General features: G+C 29.2%; 2 protein-coding genes across 3 annotated transcripts in view; one reads left to right on the top strand and one right to left on the bottom strand.

Annotated features, from left to right (window-relative positions):
- Positions 1-14,019, top strand: part of LOC132919878 (supervillin) — a 19,433-nt gene extending 5,414 nt beyond the window's left edge. For both annotated transcript variants that reach the window (XM_060981782.1, XM_060981780.1), the window contains exons 4-25: positions 30-259; positions 843-989; positions 1,509-1,568; positions 1,717-2,095; positions 2,158-2,380; positions 2,435-2,693; positions 2,755-3,037; positions 3,102-3,253; positions 3,326-3,561; positions 3,754-3,967; positions 4,028-4,179; positions 4,266-4,437; positions 4,508-4,695; positions 4,758-4,883; positions 4,967-5,117; positions 5,723-5,971; positions 6,145-6,317; positions 7,245-7,371; positions 7,525-7,719; positions 9,118-9,458; positions 10,714-10,869; positions 12,311-14,019. In XM_060981782.1, coding sequence (XP_060837765.1) covers positions 30-259; positions 843-989; positions 1,509-1,568; positions 1,717-2,095; positions 2,158-2,380; positions 2,435-2,693; positions 2,755-3,037; positions 3,102-3,253; positions 3,326-3,561; positions 3,754-3,967; positions 4,028-4,179; positions 4,266-4,437; positions 4,508-4,695; positions 4,758-4,883; positions 4,967-5,117; positions 5,723-5,971; positions 6,145-6,317; positions 7,245-7,371; positions 7,525-7,719; positions 9,118-9,458; positions 10,714-10,869; positions 12,311-12,397 — 4,300 coding nt within the window. In that variant the 3' untranslated portion in view covers positions 12,398-14,019. The remainder of the gene's footprint in view (positions 1-29; positions 260-842; positions 990-1,508; positions 1,569-1,716; positions 2,096-2,157; positions 2,381-2,434; positions 2,694-2,754; positions 3,038-3,101; positions 3,254-3,325; positions 3,562-3,753; positions 3,968-4,027; positions 4,180-4,265; positions 4,438-4,507; positions 4,696-4,757; positions 4,884-4,966; positions 5,118-5,722; positions 5,972-6,144; positions 6,318-7,244; positions 7,372-7,524; positions 7,720-9,117; positions 9,459-10,713; positions 10,870-12,310) is intronic.
- Positions 14,020-15,715: 1,696 nt separating this feature from the next.
- On the bottom strand, positions 15,716-17,558 carry LOC132919882 (ubiquitin domain-containing protein UBFD1-like). Its single transcript, XM_060981789.1, has 5 exons — positions 17,223-17,558; positions 16,710-17,143; positions 16,531-16,653; positions 16,196-16,384; positions 15,716-16,037 (listed from the first exon to the last, which is right to left on the bottom strand). Exons 1-5 carry the CDS (start codon positions 17,233-17,235, stop codon positions 15,939-15,941), a joined length of 858 nt encoding a protein of 285 aa, XP_060837772.1. The 5' UTR covers positions 17,236-17,558; the 3' UTR covers positions 15,716-15,938.
- Between the last annotated feature and the right edge of the window lie 5 nt (positions 17,559-17,563).

A 17,563-nucleotide genomic window follows, 5' to 3' on the forward strand; every position in this document is an offset into this window, starting at 1 on the left:
GTGCGATTTTATCATATTTATCGTTCTAGAACTACTGCTGCTACTACGCACTCGGAAAACGACACTCAGATCATAAGAAACGTTTCGACACCCGCCTACAGCAGTCGTAGCTGGGTTGATAACGAGAATGTTGTCGGTGTGACCTTGAAGCGCGCCAACAGCGTTTCGGCGAAAACTCGCGAATTCCATAGTATTTTCGATAAGACCGCTACAGATACCTGTGTCATATCATCGGATGTCAACAGTAATATCTGCACAGGTATTTATATAATTATTACTAATTACGTATCTCGTAGCCTTATCTTTTCAAACAATTTTTTTATGATACGACGTACCTATAGAGCTTTAAAAAAATGTGAATTAAAATAACAAAAATAGGTAGTAAAGATAACGATAATAAATTGTGTACCATTTTAGATAACAAAACTAATCTGTCTAGAGAATAATTATCATATTATTTTTTTTATAATTCTATTAAATTAACGGATTTTTAATATAGACGTTTGAACTTTTTATTCTAAACCGCTATTGTACTTTCGCGTCTGCGGAGATTTTGTATAACGTTTTTATTTCTAACTATTCTATTTGTAAACATTTAACGAACAATCATCAGATAACCTATTAACCCCTAGGTAATTAAAATATTAAAAAACACTGTTGTCAATTTGCTCTCGATTTGACTCGATTTATTACCATGCATACATTCCGCCCATTCCGGCTAGTTACACGGCTATATAATTGGTTACATTACAAAATACTATAATATAGGCGTACGTTAATTTCTGATATTATATTTAATAGTTTTACTGAAAATATGTATTATGTATATTATGTATAAATAGCCAAAAGTAGATCCTCGAAATATAAACAGTGCCAAGAAAAGAAGCTAAATGCTGCCAATCGTTACTCGACTCAGCCAGTGACTAACCACGAATTACAAGAAGCTAAAAATCTGAACAGTGCTAAATGCAAAAACGACGATGATAATGGTATGTCACGTACTTGTAGCAAGTATTATGTAAATATAACAATGATTACAATTAGCTTCAGTAGTATACTAGACTATTAGCACTGTTTCTAAAATAATAAACAAATATAATAATATGTAAAATATTTAATTTACTTCTTCTTTTAGTATTTCAAATTAACATGCTGTATTAAAACTAATTTATTTATTTTATTATATAACGTAGTATTTTATTTTCAATTTTAATTTATTTACATTTAGCTTGATTTGTAGAAAATCTTTATCGTTTCTCTTTTCGAATCTATCAAATCTAATTTCACTTTGAATAATTAATACCTACTTTATAACACATTATTATAATTTAGATTTGCAGCCTAGTTGTTTTTCATTAGTCTCACGTATTAATTATTATTGACAGTTATTGTATTTATGTATACTATTAAATTGTATTTGTAGAAAAAAATATTTAACAAAAATTAATTATTTTGCTTTTGCATGCGTTTTTGGTGATTATTTTTGTATTCTGCTTAAAATGTAAAAGGAAGATTGCCAAGAAGGAAATTAGGAAGCTTTATAATGGATCGGCTTCGTATATTTAATGGTAACGTTTAGTTGTTTTATTTTTTTTATTTTTTTTTTTTTTGTACACTTCCTCATCTGTAATAATTAATTTTCTATGCATACACTGACATATTTCGTTGAATGATTAAAATGATAATATATATATTATGTATGGTTATTAAATTTAGGTAACACTTGTACTATTGACATTGATAAAGTAGAGGAAAAAGTATATTCAAGGAACAAAATGGCAGAATCAACAAAAATTCAAGTAGAATGTCTTAAAGAACAATCAAAAGACGACAAAACCTCAGATATTATGATTCAGCCAAAAGACGAAACGAAAACTATCCTAAAAAATAAAGCCCCGTCAAAAAACACTCTAAAAAAATCCACCGATGTTAAAATTCAATCTAAAGATAAGACGAAAAAAAATCCAGAAATTAAAGTTCAATCTGTTAAAACTGTAAAAGAATCCACTGATAGTGAGCGTACTAAAAATCGTATTTCTCGAAATGTAGCTATAAATCGATCATTCAACAATAATTCGAAATTAGAATTGCTTAGGTAAAAGAAACACAAATAATAATTAAAATTGTAGCTTTTTCAAATACATTTTTAAATTTTAGACAAGAAAAATTTGGAACCATGACTAAAGAAAATGAAGAGTTACCTAAGCCTAAAAAACTAATTGAACCGTCTAGTGATAATACTGACGGCACTTCAGTTGTTAATGGAGGATCTATAAAGGATAGATTGGTAGCTTTGAAGAAAAGTGGTCAGATGGATTGGCAAAAAAGATTATTAAAAATAAAACCAGAGGATCACGAAGTGTCAAATAATTCAATAAATGTAAGGTTAAGTAACTAATTTTTATTAGAAAAAAAATTAATTTTAGTATTTTAGGTAGCCCAAGATTTACTTCGTAAGCAACTTACTAGAAAAGTTAAGTCTACTGAAGAGCCAGTTGAATGCATAGATAACATTCTAGTTGATCGACTTAATCGGCTAGAAACCTCTTCTAAGGACTGGAAAAAACGAATTGAACAAAAAGACACTACTAATTTTACAGTAGCTGGAAAAATGCAAAATAAATCTTTACCACCTCTTACGCCAGTTCTTCTGTCAGTCACTCAGCGTTCCTCATTAGAAAAATCATCTTCTAGTAACTTAACTAAACTTTAAAATATTTATCAACTTCAATTATTGTGGTGTTTATTTTATAGGTGTAATGAAAAAAAAAATAGGTGATGAGTCTACCAAACAAATAAACGTCCGTCGAAGTCTTTCGATGTCTGATAGTAAGACAAAATCTTACCTCAATAACAAGTCAGAAAAAATACCTTTAGAAAATGGATTAAATAACATGGGAAAAGAAAAAATCGTGAACGTGCCAATTATGATCGATGATGATTTCGATAAATTTTTCGGTAGTTCGATTCAGACATCTAATGACGGTCAAATAGATAATGTAGATTTTGATCATCTAAAATCGACACGATCTGATTTGTAAGTATATAGATATTTTTATTATGAATAATTGAATATTTTGTATTGTATTTCTCGATTTCAGACTCGTGCAACGAAAAAAGGTTAAATTTCAACAAAGAAAACACGAGGGGTCGAAAAATCCACTGAAAGCATTAGCAACAAATCGTGATCTGGCCCAACAAAAGTATACAGAAAATAAATCTAATTTATTATTACAACGTAGTTTGGAAACATGTAAGGACCTTTAACCAATATTGTATTATGTATTTATTCTTGAAAGTCATCATTGTTATGGTTGGTATTTAGCAACTATCAACACTCCGTTGGCTCGAGAAGCTCTTGCAGCATTGGCCAGTAAAGAAGATTTTGCATCCGTGAATCTTCGAAAGTCTGGGGATTCAACTCCTACTCTATTGCCACCGTACAAAGATTTAATGCTGTTACACGTAAAAGGCCGACGGCGGGTTCAAACTCGTCTTGTATCTCCATCTGCTGATTCTGTCAATCAAGGCGATTGCTATGTTTTAGTAACGCCTTCACAAGTATGATTTTCTTCATATTTATATGTTATAATAATTGGTATTATTGAACGCATTAAAAAGGTTGAGGGATCATATTTTTTCAAATCGAGTATATAAAAGTGTATGATTTTGGTTAATATTTAAATATTCAATTAAACTGTAGCAGTTCCATTATATAAACTAAACTTATCATATTGATTTTATTTTGATTAGATTTTTGTATGGATCGGAGAATATTCAAACGTTATTGAACGATCGCATGCCGCTAAAGTGGCTCAAAGCATTTTTGACAAGAAAGATCTGGGATGCAAATATGCCAACCAGTTGTATACGATCAATTGTGATTCTTCGCTGCCTAACAGTCAACACGAAAAGAAGTTTTGGACTCTACTGGGCGTTACATCCGGTGAAACCACTTCCATCAAAGGTAAAATTATATTCGCGAAATATAGTTTTTAACATTAATTATAATTACGTATGTGATCAGGCCAAGGAGCAGGACACCCAGACGAAGATGAGCTATATGAAGCAGCCATCGTTTCCACAAACGTGGTGTACGAGGTTACTAATGATGAACTCGTAATGTTACCTGAAATATCAGAAACTGTTGCCAAAATAGAAATACTAGATCCCTCAAAAGTGTGAAATTTTTTATTATTATAATCATTATTGATATATTACCGCATGACTCCCATTACAACCGTTCTTGTTTACTTTTTTTTTAGACATTGGTTTTCGACTTTGGTAGTGAAATATACGTATGGTACGGCAAAAACGTGAACATCACCAAACGCAGGCCGGCTATTCAGTTGGCTCGACAGCTATACGACGACGGCTACGACTATTCGCAATTCGATGTCAGCCCAATCGACGTGGCTACGTGTTTGGGTGACAGAAGTGAGTATCGTGATAATATTTTTCGATTATCTGTTTGTTTAAAGTTTTCACGTAAGTTTATTTTACGTAGATAAAGACACCGTGTACGTCAAATCAGGAGCAAAGAGACCTGAATGGACGCTATTCGCCAAGATAACACAACATATGGAGACGGTTTTGTTCCGAGAGAAATTTTCAGATTGGCCGGATTATAGCAGGGTCATTAGGTCGTCAAAAAAGAGCGATGACAAAGAAACAGGAGAACATGACACTACATGCGTTAGTCTGATCATTATATATTTTATTATAGTTTGTTATTAAATTAAAACATTTATCCGTAGATCAATTGGTCGACCGAAATCAACGCGATTGATGCAGACGAGATGCTGAAAATGTCAGTCCATGAGCCTGATTTAGTCCTGGAAGGTAGTCATCTCGGTCGTGGATCATCGTACTACGACAAAGACGTAAGTTTGTAAAATATTATATAATCTACAATATCATGTGCACAATATAGTATTGAACCAAATTTTTGTTATCCTCATTAAAGACATTACGTGAGTTTGTCATAAACACCATCGGGGTGACTGTATGGCATGTCCGAGAATTCGACAGCACCGAATTGGAACTAAAATCTACTGGTCATTTTCATAGCGGCGACTCATACATTATCCGATGGATGTACAACGTTTCTATCCAAGGTACATGTTCAAAGCTTGCTCGCTGCTATTATTAATATTATGTTATTATCTATCTAAAATACCTTATACCGGCGGCTAACTTTTTGCAAATTTTATACTTCACTAATAATATATATATTATTTACTTATATAAAAAAAAATCTCACAATAAAATAATAATCACAATCATTTCGAATAGAATATTATGCTTTAACATGGTTTGATATTTCACTGCTATATAATAACACTGTCAATTTGTGATGTGTTTTAAATACAATTTTAAAATAATTGCATATTATATTAATAGATAACATTTATAACTATTGTATATATTTTGATACTTAATAATGTATTCAATATTAAAAAAAATCATTTTCACAAAATATTTTATTATACATTTTAGTCTACAATAAGTTGATAAATACTTTTAATTGTATTATGTTTCACTTGAGAAAATGGAAATATTGTTAATTTATGAGAAAAATATTATTTACACGAAATGTTAGAAGCTTGGACATTGCATAAATATGACTTTAATTTAAATTTTTGCTCTTTAAGATTATATATTTAGTATACGTTATTAAGATATTAATATATTTACCTGTGTTTTAACTTCAATTATCTAGGTAGAGAACTTAGCGGGTTGCCATCCCGTCGTATGGTTACTTCTGGCAGAAATCGCTGCGCATACTGGTATTGGCATGGTCGTGACGCTACACAAAATGATCAGGGTGCAGCCGCCCTGTTGACCGTACAACTGGACACAGAACAAGGGCCGCAATTGAGAATCGATCAAGGTCACGAGCCGCCGGCGTTTTGGAATCTATTTAAAGGAACCGCGATTGTTTACCGTGGCAAGAGAAATTTGACTCCAAGTAATTAATTCAATGTGTGGTTAACAATAATAATCGTATTTCTAACAATAATACACATAAAAAAAACTCGATTTAAAATTGCACCAAGTTTCTTTTAATAGAATGCAATATGTATACTACATCACGATATCATTATATATAAGACGATTATAATTAAAGTAAATCAATTTCAGACACTTGGCGTCTATTCATGGTCCACGGAGCTAATGAGAACGAAGCTCATTTAACCGAGGTAGTGTGTTCCACGACGCAATTACGTAGCCAAACGTCATTCATTCTTCTCAATTCTGAAAACGGTATGGTCTTCATTTGGCACGGAAATGGATCTTCAGATGCAATCAGAGAGGTAATGCTTGTTCTTTTACTAGATAGATTTAACATAATATGCTAATTGATGGTCCATCAATTTTTCAAATTTGTTGTTAACTAGAACACTCTTTAGATTTTAATTAGTAACGAACAAGTCATACTTAATACTTATTGTACACAATTTTTATTTTTTATCGCTCCACATATAAATATAGAACTATAGAAGTATTTACTGATTTATAGTCCCAACTATAAATCTCAACTCTCGAGTACCTAGTATTTTTTTTTTAATAGTATATTCTATTATAAACGAGTTCTGGAGTTCTGGTTCATGTTAATTATAAAATGATTTTTTAAAAATAAATCATATATTTTTTTTTGTGTAGAAATAAATTGTTCAATGTTAGTTAGATGTAAGCTTCAAAATTTGTCATGAGCTATTAAGTTTATATAAATAAAATGTTTTTGAATACTTGTCGGGTTCTAATTTAAATATCAAAATAAATATCTTATAAATAGTAATTTACATTAATTTATTATTATAAACTTATTTAAAGTTGAACAAATATCACTTTAAACTTTTAAAGATGCAAATCAAGTATTCATTTTTATTATTATTATAGAAATAACTTTTAACATTGAGTATAAAGTAAGAAAATATAATTGTAAGCACTTATTTGAGATAAGGTAAAAACAAAATAATAGTATATAAAGAAAGGTGCATCAATAGCAGATTATATAAATATGTAAAATAATACAATTTAAAAATGTACATAACCCAAAATTAAAATATTGTGAAAAACTTATACTTATATTTGCTGTTCTTTAAGTTTAGTAATACGTCAATTTGCTAATATTAAAACTAATTACACGAAATTGGAATATAAATTTTTGGAAAGCCGTAAAACCATTCCGTTAAACTTTTTACTTAATATAACTTACAATAATATGTGTATTATTACAGTTATCGTTAAAAGTGGCCAGTCGTCTGTCGGAATTGGACGGAATTGAATTAGGACTTGGCGATGGAGTCGTCCTGCAGAAACCGAAGACTATTAATGAAACGAACGAGTCAGCAGAATTCTTTAGAGGTACGTTAAATGAAAAACGACAGACCTTATAAAGGTGTAAAAAACTTGAAAATTTGAATAAATTACTATACTAACAAAAACAGACAACTATGTTAATGTGTGTATAATATTTTAATAATATATTTTATTGTGATTGCGTGTTCATTTATATAGCTCTGGGCTGCAAGAACTCTCGTAGACTCTCTAATCAGCAGTTGTCTCGGCCGGTCGGAAATGGTGCAGGTGACATGAAACTGTTTCATTTCTCGTCAGTTCTCGGGCAGTTTAAAGCATCGTTGGTGGCTAGTGCATACGTGCCGTCGCCGTATCCATACTTGCAAGATCACTTATACAATGTCAGCCAACCAGGTAAGTGATTTGTCATCTTCTTTTGTATGACTTTAACCTTTCAAATATTAATCAAAATACTGTCTGCACAATATTTGATGTCATTCGATAAAATACGTAGATTAGGTTTGGGAAGCTTTGTAAAGTACAAGGAAAATTATCTACTCTTAGATATTACCTAAAGTATGTCAAAATAAAAAGTTAAGTAGATGTTCCAATTCCAGAGAGTCTCCTTTATTTGCGGTTCAAAATGAATGGGAGAAAATTTAGGTTAAGTTATTATATACTATATAATATATAATATATATATATATATATAGAGAGAGAGAGAGAGAAATCCTAATATATTTTGCTATTGCCTATTAGATGTTTTTCAAAATGTTTTTTTTTGTTTAATGAGATATAAACTACACAGTTATTCATACTGTGCACGATAAGAATATTTGACGTGCATTTCCTTTTCATCTTTCCATATTCGAAATATTGTAATTTTTTTATGTGGGGTGATGTGTACCGATGTGATGCTTGGATTAGGGAAGATAATATATTGTCTAGTAAATTAGTTTTTCTTCTACTCTTTTAAAAATGTGCACGCGTACGATGTGAATTATGTGTCAAATTGTGCATTATTCTCTACTGTAGCGGTTCTCAAACTTTTTTACGTACCACTTAGGTATATTATTAATCAGTCAACTAATAACTAAAATTAGAACGATCCAAATTCCAAATCGTACAGTTAAATACATTTATTTTAAATACTAAGGCAGTAAAATACTGTATAAGTAAATACAGTATAATTATTTTTTATTTGTTAGTTTTTTAAAATAAGATGTGATTTAAATAATTAAATGGATTTATTATCCAAAAACGGCCCTCCACGTACCACCATGTAGTTTTTCGCGTACCACAGTTTGAAAACCGCTGTTTTACTGAATTTCCGCAAATATAGTTCTTATTAAGTTTTTTCAATGTATTATATGTATAAACTGCCTCTTGATTTTACTATTTTTAGGTAATATAATAATATTTATATGCGTTCTCTAGACTAGGTACCAAACAAATTCAGTGTCTGAAAATATAGAGTAGGTACTAACTTTATTTTATTGTAAAACGAAAATACAAACAAACTTAAGTAAATATATTTAAAATTTCTAAAGATTAATGTTTATATTATCCCATTCCGAGTAAGTCAAACTAATATACGCAGAAAATGTATGCAATTTACATTTTTTATTTTTTTTTATTTTTAATAGGTACATGGAGCTGCATAGGTAGTTACTAATTATTAGCTATTTCCAAATATTGTATATATTATATATATATAATTGGTTTTAATTGTTAAAAAAAAATTTTGATGTAAATAATCCTAATGGGAACTTAATAATGACTTATATCCCGCTATTTTGTTTTCACGTTTAGCGACTTTCATGCTGGACACTGGTGAGGAATTGTGGCTTTGGCAAGGATGGTGGCCTGAGACAGAAGTGGTGACAACAACAGAGGAAGACGATGATGACGCGGAGCCCGCTACTTTAACTGCAACAGCACTAAATCATCGCGGATCATCATCAACCCGACTCCAAGCCGAAAGGCGGGCAGCTATGCAGACAGCGTTAGATTACTGGAAACGACGATACGGCGACAGCGATGACGAAGACCCGAAAGCGTTCCTGGTGTGGGCTGGACTTGAGCCACTCCGGTTTACGGACTGTTTTCCGGAATGGCACGACCGCGACGATATCGCCGAAATCAACATGAAGGTACGAATTTATCCTCACCTAAAGTGCCACGATTATTATTAAATAGGTAACTGTCTAACTTGTCTAGTATGCACCTAAAAGAACAATACTTTTAAAACTTAGTGTCGTGATTCAAAGCGTATGCTAAATAAATACTATTTGATTCGACTGATTCGAGGTCTGTGTCAAAAGCCGTGAATCAAAAACCGTAGTGAATCTCGGATTCAACTTCCTAGAAGAATGAGTACTATCTATGATATAACTTTTTTTAATTTTATTAATAATTACAACCATGGTGAATCTGACGGACGACAAATAAAAATATTACCGTATAAGAATATAATAATGCGTATATTGTAGTCTAAGGGGAGCAAAAGAAAAATATGCAAATGTTTATAACAAGAAAAATTTAAAACTTAATTAATATATTGTGCAGATCTTTTTTTAATCAAAAATTATACACATACTATATTTTTTATTATGCGGCAGTTCTTTAAAATGTATTGTCACTATTTTACCATCATTGTATTAATTAGTTATTTTATATTTACTTATTCATATCAAAAATAAAGAATTTGCCAATTATAATAAATAACCCAAACTACATAAATACAAGCAAGTGAAGAAGATAATATAATAAATATTTAAAATCAATACAACTATTTTTCATCTTTTTCTCAATTTTAAACGGTTACTCACAATTTTTTTAATTTTTGACTGTCGTATCTTTCTTAATTTACTTTATGTATGAATTGCATAACAATTGTTATAACTATATAACTCATAGTATATAAAATACATATACTATATATTAATATCTGAATAAATATTTAAATTATAAATTGCATTATTAAACTAGGTGAAAAGGACAGTATGCCTAACCATAGGTAATAAAAATGTTCAACTTTTGAGAAATTGATGCGAATAGGAGGGGCAGAATTCGTTGACCAAGGCATAAAAAAATTGATCCCTGTATTATAGTTGTTTCATTATATGCGCATCGATAGGGATAGTGAGTAGTGACTACATGGAAAAATATTTCACAATGTACATACTATAATGTTATCAAAAAATGTTTGTAATACATTTTTTGAAACCTACAAAAATTTAGTACATTTACTTTCTACGACGGTTTCGTATTTAAACTCCGAAACGTTATATAATAAATTAATGCTATATAATTTAACCGTGTATTTGTCACCAAGAAAATACAATATTTTTGCATTGAATTATAAGCATTTAGGTGAAGATAAAAACGTTTGTATTATGTTTTCAGCTGAATCATAAGGCTGGCGAGACGCAGCTTGTCGAAATAGAGTTGGCGCGTATCACACAAGAATCCTATCCAGCCGCTCAGCTACTCCAGCGACCTTTACCCGACGGCGTCGATCCCACCAGACTGGAGCTCTACTTGTCACCTGCCTCATTCAAAGTACACTGAATATATTAACCTACATAATAATAATAATAATTACTAAGTATATCTACACCATCATAATCATCCCTATCCCGTCATTTTAGTCTTAAAACTTATAAGCAAGGCTGTATCTGAAAAAAAATTTCGTGTGAGGGTGGGGGGGTCCAACATTTTTTTTAAATATAAATGCTGAAAATTTTTAGTCAATAAACTATGTTCACCACTAAAATATTTCTACTTTTAAAAATTTCGCGGGGGGAGGGGGGTCCGGGACCACTTGGACCCCCCCCCCCCCCTCAGATACGGCCTTGATCATATGTTATTCTTATAGCTATTAAAAATACATAGTATACACAATTTTATTTTATAAACATTTGAAGTTCAAATGTTGACAAAATTCGATATATTTTAAACCAAAAGTAACGGTTTTAATTATTTTGTTGTAATTCTAAAAATATTATACTTAGGGATTTGATACTTTTCATCATTGTCAAAGTAATTTTTGTTAAACGTGTCCTGAACACCGATATTAACTATAGGTTATTAATTAGGCAGTCGCGATCGTGCGTTGTCTATAGTCTATTGGCGTCACGAGGCTGTTTTAAATATTTTCAATATATTTTTAAATAATTTTTCCATCAAATCGATTTGATAAGTCTGTATAGAATAATTTAACTTTGAACATAAATTTTGAGTAAAAAATTGTGTCGTGCACTAACCTAACCATCATTAAGATCGGTCTTCTAAAAACGCTATTATGGAAAAATCGATGAACTACAATCTGCATGGTATTACATTTCAGAAACTATAATATTTTAAGCCAATTATACATCTTGAACATTCTCTCGATAAATAACACAACATATGTGGAGTGGAGTGGTGTATTGTAAATTGGATTAATTGTTAAAAAATGTATTTAATCTCAATGTCCTGAAACATAACAAAAATATTGTTAATTGTTATTTTTTGTACTAATTGTACAAGAAAACACCGTTGATGTTCTCAAATTATAGTTCTTATTATGATGTAGTGTTTGAAGTAATTTGAATATCGTCCCGATATTGTTCGTGTAGTCATAAATGGAGATTTTTAAAATGCTCAGAGCTGGACAGTGGGGGGTTATTCCCCAATATAATATCTCTTATCAATAAAAGTTAATATTTTTTTTTTAATTAGTTCATCCTTGTATAGTTGTATTATTTGCTATTTAACAGCAAAAACAAATTATAAAATACATAAGTGCATATAACATTTTTTTTTTGATTTTACTATTTATTATAATTATTAATATTGTTCAATAATTCTTTAAAATGTAAATATCTATTTACAATTTTCTCATTATTTATTAACAGTTAACTAAACACTTTTGGGGAGGGTATTCCGAGAAACTATTCACTGCCTATGGTATACATTTATTATTATACCAGGTATTTATATTATTATTATTTTTTCGCAGGGCTTATTAGACATGAACAAAACCGAATTCCTACAACTGCCGAAATGGAAGCGTACAAAAATTAAACAGTCTGTTGGTCTGTTTTAATATGATCCGAAATCACCCACTCGAACTATATTGTCATTGATTTTTGTGTGTGTGTGTATGTGTGGATTAAAAAAAATGTATTGTGTGCAATCTTATATTTTTCTATTGTGAATTTTTATTTATTACATTTTAGAAATACAATATATTTTTTTTTACTTATACTATGCAATGAAATGTAACAAGTTACTAAAACAAAACATTATTATTTATTTTTATAATATATTTATAAGAAATATTTTTACCTTAATGTTTTGGTTTTCTGACGTTTAATAACTTGTAACACTTTTTGTATAACACGTTTTCAAAGATACGAGTTGTGTGCTATTTATTTTTTACTATAATCAGAATACTCAACATTTTTTATTTATATAATTACAATAATTTGATGTTTATTCATTTTGTTTTATTTTTAGGCTGTGATTCTTTGTAATAACAATATTTTTCAATTAAAGGTCTCAATATTTTCATATTTTTCTATTATTATTATTTATGTATATTTATTTATATCAAGAACAATTGAAGCTCAACTTAATTATTTTCAAATGTACATGTATTTAATATTGCCTAAATATTTTTAATTGTAATTTAATTGCATGAGTGCCTCCGGAAATCAGTTGAGTATTTATTTTATTACCTATTGAAAATTATCATAAATGCCAAATTTTTATGTCAATTTATCATGTAACGACTGTTCATCGTCTATGTTTTTGATGTAATATCTTATTGAAATAATATTTTAGTTTTGATTCAATAATATGTATCAAAAACTGTTCTGTTGTAATTACACATTGCAGTTGAAATGTCTCAATATTGCTGCATAAGCATAACCATTATTTGTGTGATTACTGATTACTGCAGATGAATAACACTAAACAGTAAATACAATTGCACAAATGGTGGTGTTGCAACTACCTTTAAATTAATATTATGAACTAGAATATTTGACACTTATAATAATTCTTTTTTATCATATTTTTCCTTATACACAAATTGATTTATATTATGATGTCTTTAGTTCCTTGATCTTGAACCAATAAAAGTGATCCATGCATAAACTTTGAATATGTTGTAAATCTATGGTTCAATGTTTCTTCAATATTCTTTCAGTTGTAGAAATAAAATGTTTCTTTTGTAAATATTTATTTTATGCTCTCTCCAATCATTTTGTAAAGATCCACTCTGTGAATTAGTAATACTATTAATACTCAACGTGTGACTTTTAGTTTTAAAAATAATATTGTTTAATTTTTTTTTTTTTTTTGGGTTTTATTACAATATTTTGTTTTATTATGTTATTAACCTATCACTATTTTTATATTACCATTTGTGATTTCAGTGTTGTCAATTTCATTTGTAAAATTATTTACTTACATAAATCTAATCATTTTTTAACATAAATAAATAATATTTTTAATAAACAAACACACTAGTCATGTTTTATATTATCAATTTTGTGTTGTGAAGCAGATATGCAGTTCATTTTAATATTAACTATATCTACTCGTACATAATGTACCTAATGTATAAATGCATAAAAATCTACATGTAATCCTAACATAACTAGATATTATAATACATCAAAAATGTATAACAAATACAATTAATTTAATATTTATTTATTATTTATTTGGTATTTCATAATTAATTAGGGAAATATTAGGATTTCTATGAGTTTTTATAGAAAAAAGTATCATTAATTTATTTATTAAAAAATATTATACCTACTCGTACTATACTTTTAAAATTTACTTAAGAGGATGTATCACCCGCATGTGTTGTCTCTGTCTTACACATGTACGACATAGTAAATTTTTGTTCACCAGCTTCAATAGAGTGCTTTTAGTTTTAATATTAGAGTGAATTAACCTATTATCAAACTTTTAGGTGAGAACATTATCTGTGTGCTCTCATTGGATTTTTACGATATTTTAATTTTTAGGTGAGTTATGACTTATGAGTATGAAATTATTAAATATTTGAAAATGCTCATAATTCACTTAAAAATTAAAATATCGTAAAAAGCCAAAGAGAGAACACAAATAATGTTCTTACCTAAAAGTTTGATAATAGGTCAATTCACTCTAATATTAAAACTAAAAGCACACTATTGAAACTGGTGAACAAAAATTTACTATGTCGTACGTGTGTAAGACGGTGACAACACATGCGGGTGAGACGTCCTCTTAATAACATATTATTATCATGTAAGATTCATATAATCAGTAGGTACCTACTAGAGTACTAGATTAAATATTACATCCATTTTATATTATAGTAAAACCATTATTCAAAATTTGAATAAACCCTTTAAGTACCTACTTAACAAAAAAAATGGAAGCAAGCATTCTTCACGCTTGATAAATCATCTAAAATATAAACATGGGAGGTGAGTAGTAGGCAAGTTATACATAAGATTATAAGAAGTATTCCATCAAGTTACGTTATTGAATTTTAAATATTATGATTAAAATTTTAGATTAGTTGTTATGTTATATCAGTAATAGTCACACAGATTAAGTAAAAAAGTAAATTTTATAGCAAAAAGCCTAGAAAATCTAATCTGTAGTAATATAGTGTTGTACTGACTTAAAATAAATTTTACTCCCCATAAAAATTTCCCAAGCCACCACCTATGCTAATGAAGAAACAAAAATATTTCAAGGGTTAAATTTGAGTACATATATCTGATATTATGTATATCTATTGCAGTGGTTCTTAACCTTTTTCAAATGATGGGACACTTAACATTTTATAAAGTTTTTGCGGAACACAGCCATAAAATACAAGTCATTATATACATTTTATAATTTTTTAATATTTTTCTTACTGATTTTAAAAATGGCTACGGAACACCGGTTAAGAACCACTGGTCTAGGATCACAAAATTTGAGTTTTCGTTATATCTATGGTTTCTATGTTTTAATCATTTTATAATTATTTATTAAACAATTGAATATATCTAATTCATGAAAAAAATTAATTATTACTACAAAATACTTACAAATAATGTAAACATATTATATTATGTTAATCTTTCTGATTTGAGTATATTTCAACAACTTAAGTATCACTCCAAATATATTATACATCAATACCTTACATGATAAATACTGTATATCTGAGTACATGATTAAAAACATTTATCAGAACATTTTTTTATTACTTGTACAAAGTACATCATACTTAATTTGAGTAAAATTAACGCTCAATTATGAAAATGATACTCTTAACTGGTTTTAAACTATGTAAAATTAAATACACAATTTGTTATTTCAAGGAACTTGATTTTTACTTTATACATTATCGAAATATTCATCATTCGTTCAGGAAATGTGTATTTATAATTTACAATATTGGAAAACAAAATAATGATTTTTATAAATACAATCTGGTAAGAAAGTTTTTCAAGAATAATAATAGAAAGAAAAATTTTGAGCTGTTAAAATTAAATTAAACATTCATACTTATAATTTGTTTTAAATGAATGTATATAATAATAAGCGTTGTATAGAAAAAATCGACTAGAATCATAACAACATGATCAACCACCAAATATAGCTTCTTTTATGGAGTCTACATACTGTGCTGGTACCCAATATACCCAATAACGAGATGCTTCTGTTGTTCCCAACTGGAAACCCTAGAGTAAAAAAAAAAGGCATTCTTTCATTTATTTACATAAAATATATTCTTATACTTAATTACTAAATATTAATATGATAGTTGATATTTTAAACAGATAATATGATTTATTAATTATTTTTATCTACTCACTATACAAAATAAGCAATGACTTACCACTATATGATACTCTTCATGTCCTTCAATTGGTTCACTAACCACATGCCTAATTGTATTCATGGCTACCTTTTGAGTTCGTTCTTTAGTGCCTATCCAAAGTTGATCCACTTCCAATTTAAATGTCAGTCTTACTTTTCCTCCATGCTTATTAAGCATTCCACTTAAAGGATGTGGTGGTAACGGATCCTATAATACAAAATAATATAATTTATAATACTCATAATTTCATGTGAAAAGTGGGATCATCAATATGGTTTCACATAATAATTTATCAATTACTACATTTTAATATGTTATTTAAATTTTATTTTTCAGAATAGAAAATAACAAACCTTAATATTTAAAATCCCAACTAAAGCATCATCAGGTATACCTCGTTCCAACACTTTTAGATGCAATTTTTTCTTACATAATGGTTCTTTAGTTGATGAACTCGATTTAGATGAACTCGATTCCTAAAAAAGACAAGTTTCATAAATCTGAAATAATTTAAAAAACGTATCTCACAAACCTCCTCAACATTTGCTACAGATACAGCTACAATATCTTGTAACTTGGCACCGACTACCATAATTTTGGAGGAGGAACTGACATTTAAAGACTCAAGAGTTTGGTCATCTTTGGCCAAACCCTTGATCATGATTTTTTGCATCTTGCTTGGAACACCTATCATGTCAACCAGTTTGTTTTTAAGTTGCGCAATTGTGGACAATAATGGCATGGAAACTATATATTTGTCTTTGTTATGTATTATAGTGAACTCAACAGATGGGGAGTCAAGAATCAAATTACAGGCTTCCTCTTTTACAACAGATTCTGTCATTTGCTCTTCCCCGGCAATTTCGGTTGTTGTCTCCTTCGTACTACATTCAGAAGTCTCTTCCTTCACAGCACATTCTGCTACTTTTATTTCATTATTGGCCTCATTATGACCATTTATTTCTTCTAAAATCAGATACCAATGAATAAATTTGACATGATTCAAATGTTACAATACCAGCACCCATTAACTATAGTTACTTACCAGGTGACTCCATTTATCTGTTCAACAGCAAACACCGTACAATGATGACAATATAACTTGTTCTAAATTTTAATCCACCAATCCAGTTCCGACATTGATTTACTACTGTCGATCAGTTAATAACGGGCCGTCCTTTGAAAGCCTTCTATCGAGCAACAATAATTTACGTATTAAAGATGAGCTGCTGCAACACAATCAATTTCCAACGAATACAAAACACCGCGAATATCTACTTGGCTAGTCACTAGGTATTTTATGTCTTTATTACTTTGTCACGATGATCATCATATTTTATTACACAATATTCATGTATAGGAATGATATGAATAATGATACGAAAT

Source organism: Rhopalosiphum padi, chromosome 2 (assembly GCF_020882245.1).
Source record: "Rhopalosiphum padi isolate XX-2018 chromosome 2, ASM2088224v1, whole genome shotgun sequence".
In the NCBI taxonomy this organism is placed as follows: Eukaryota; Metazoa; Arthropoda; class Insecta; order Hemiptera; family Aphididae; genus Rhopalosiphum; species Rhopalosiphum padi.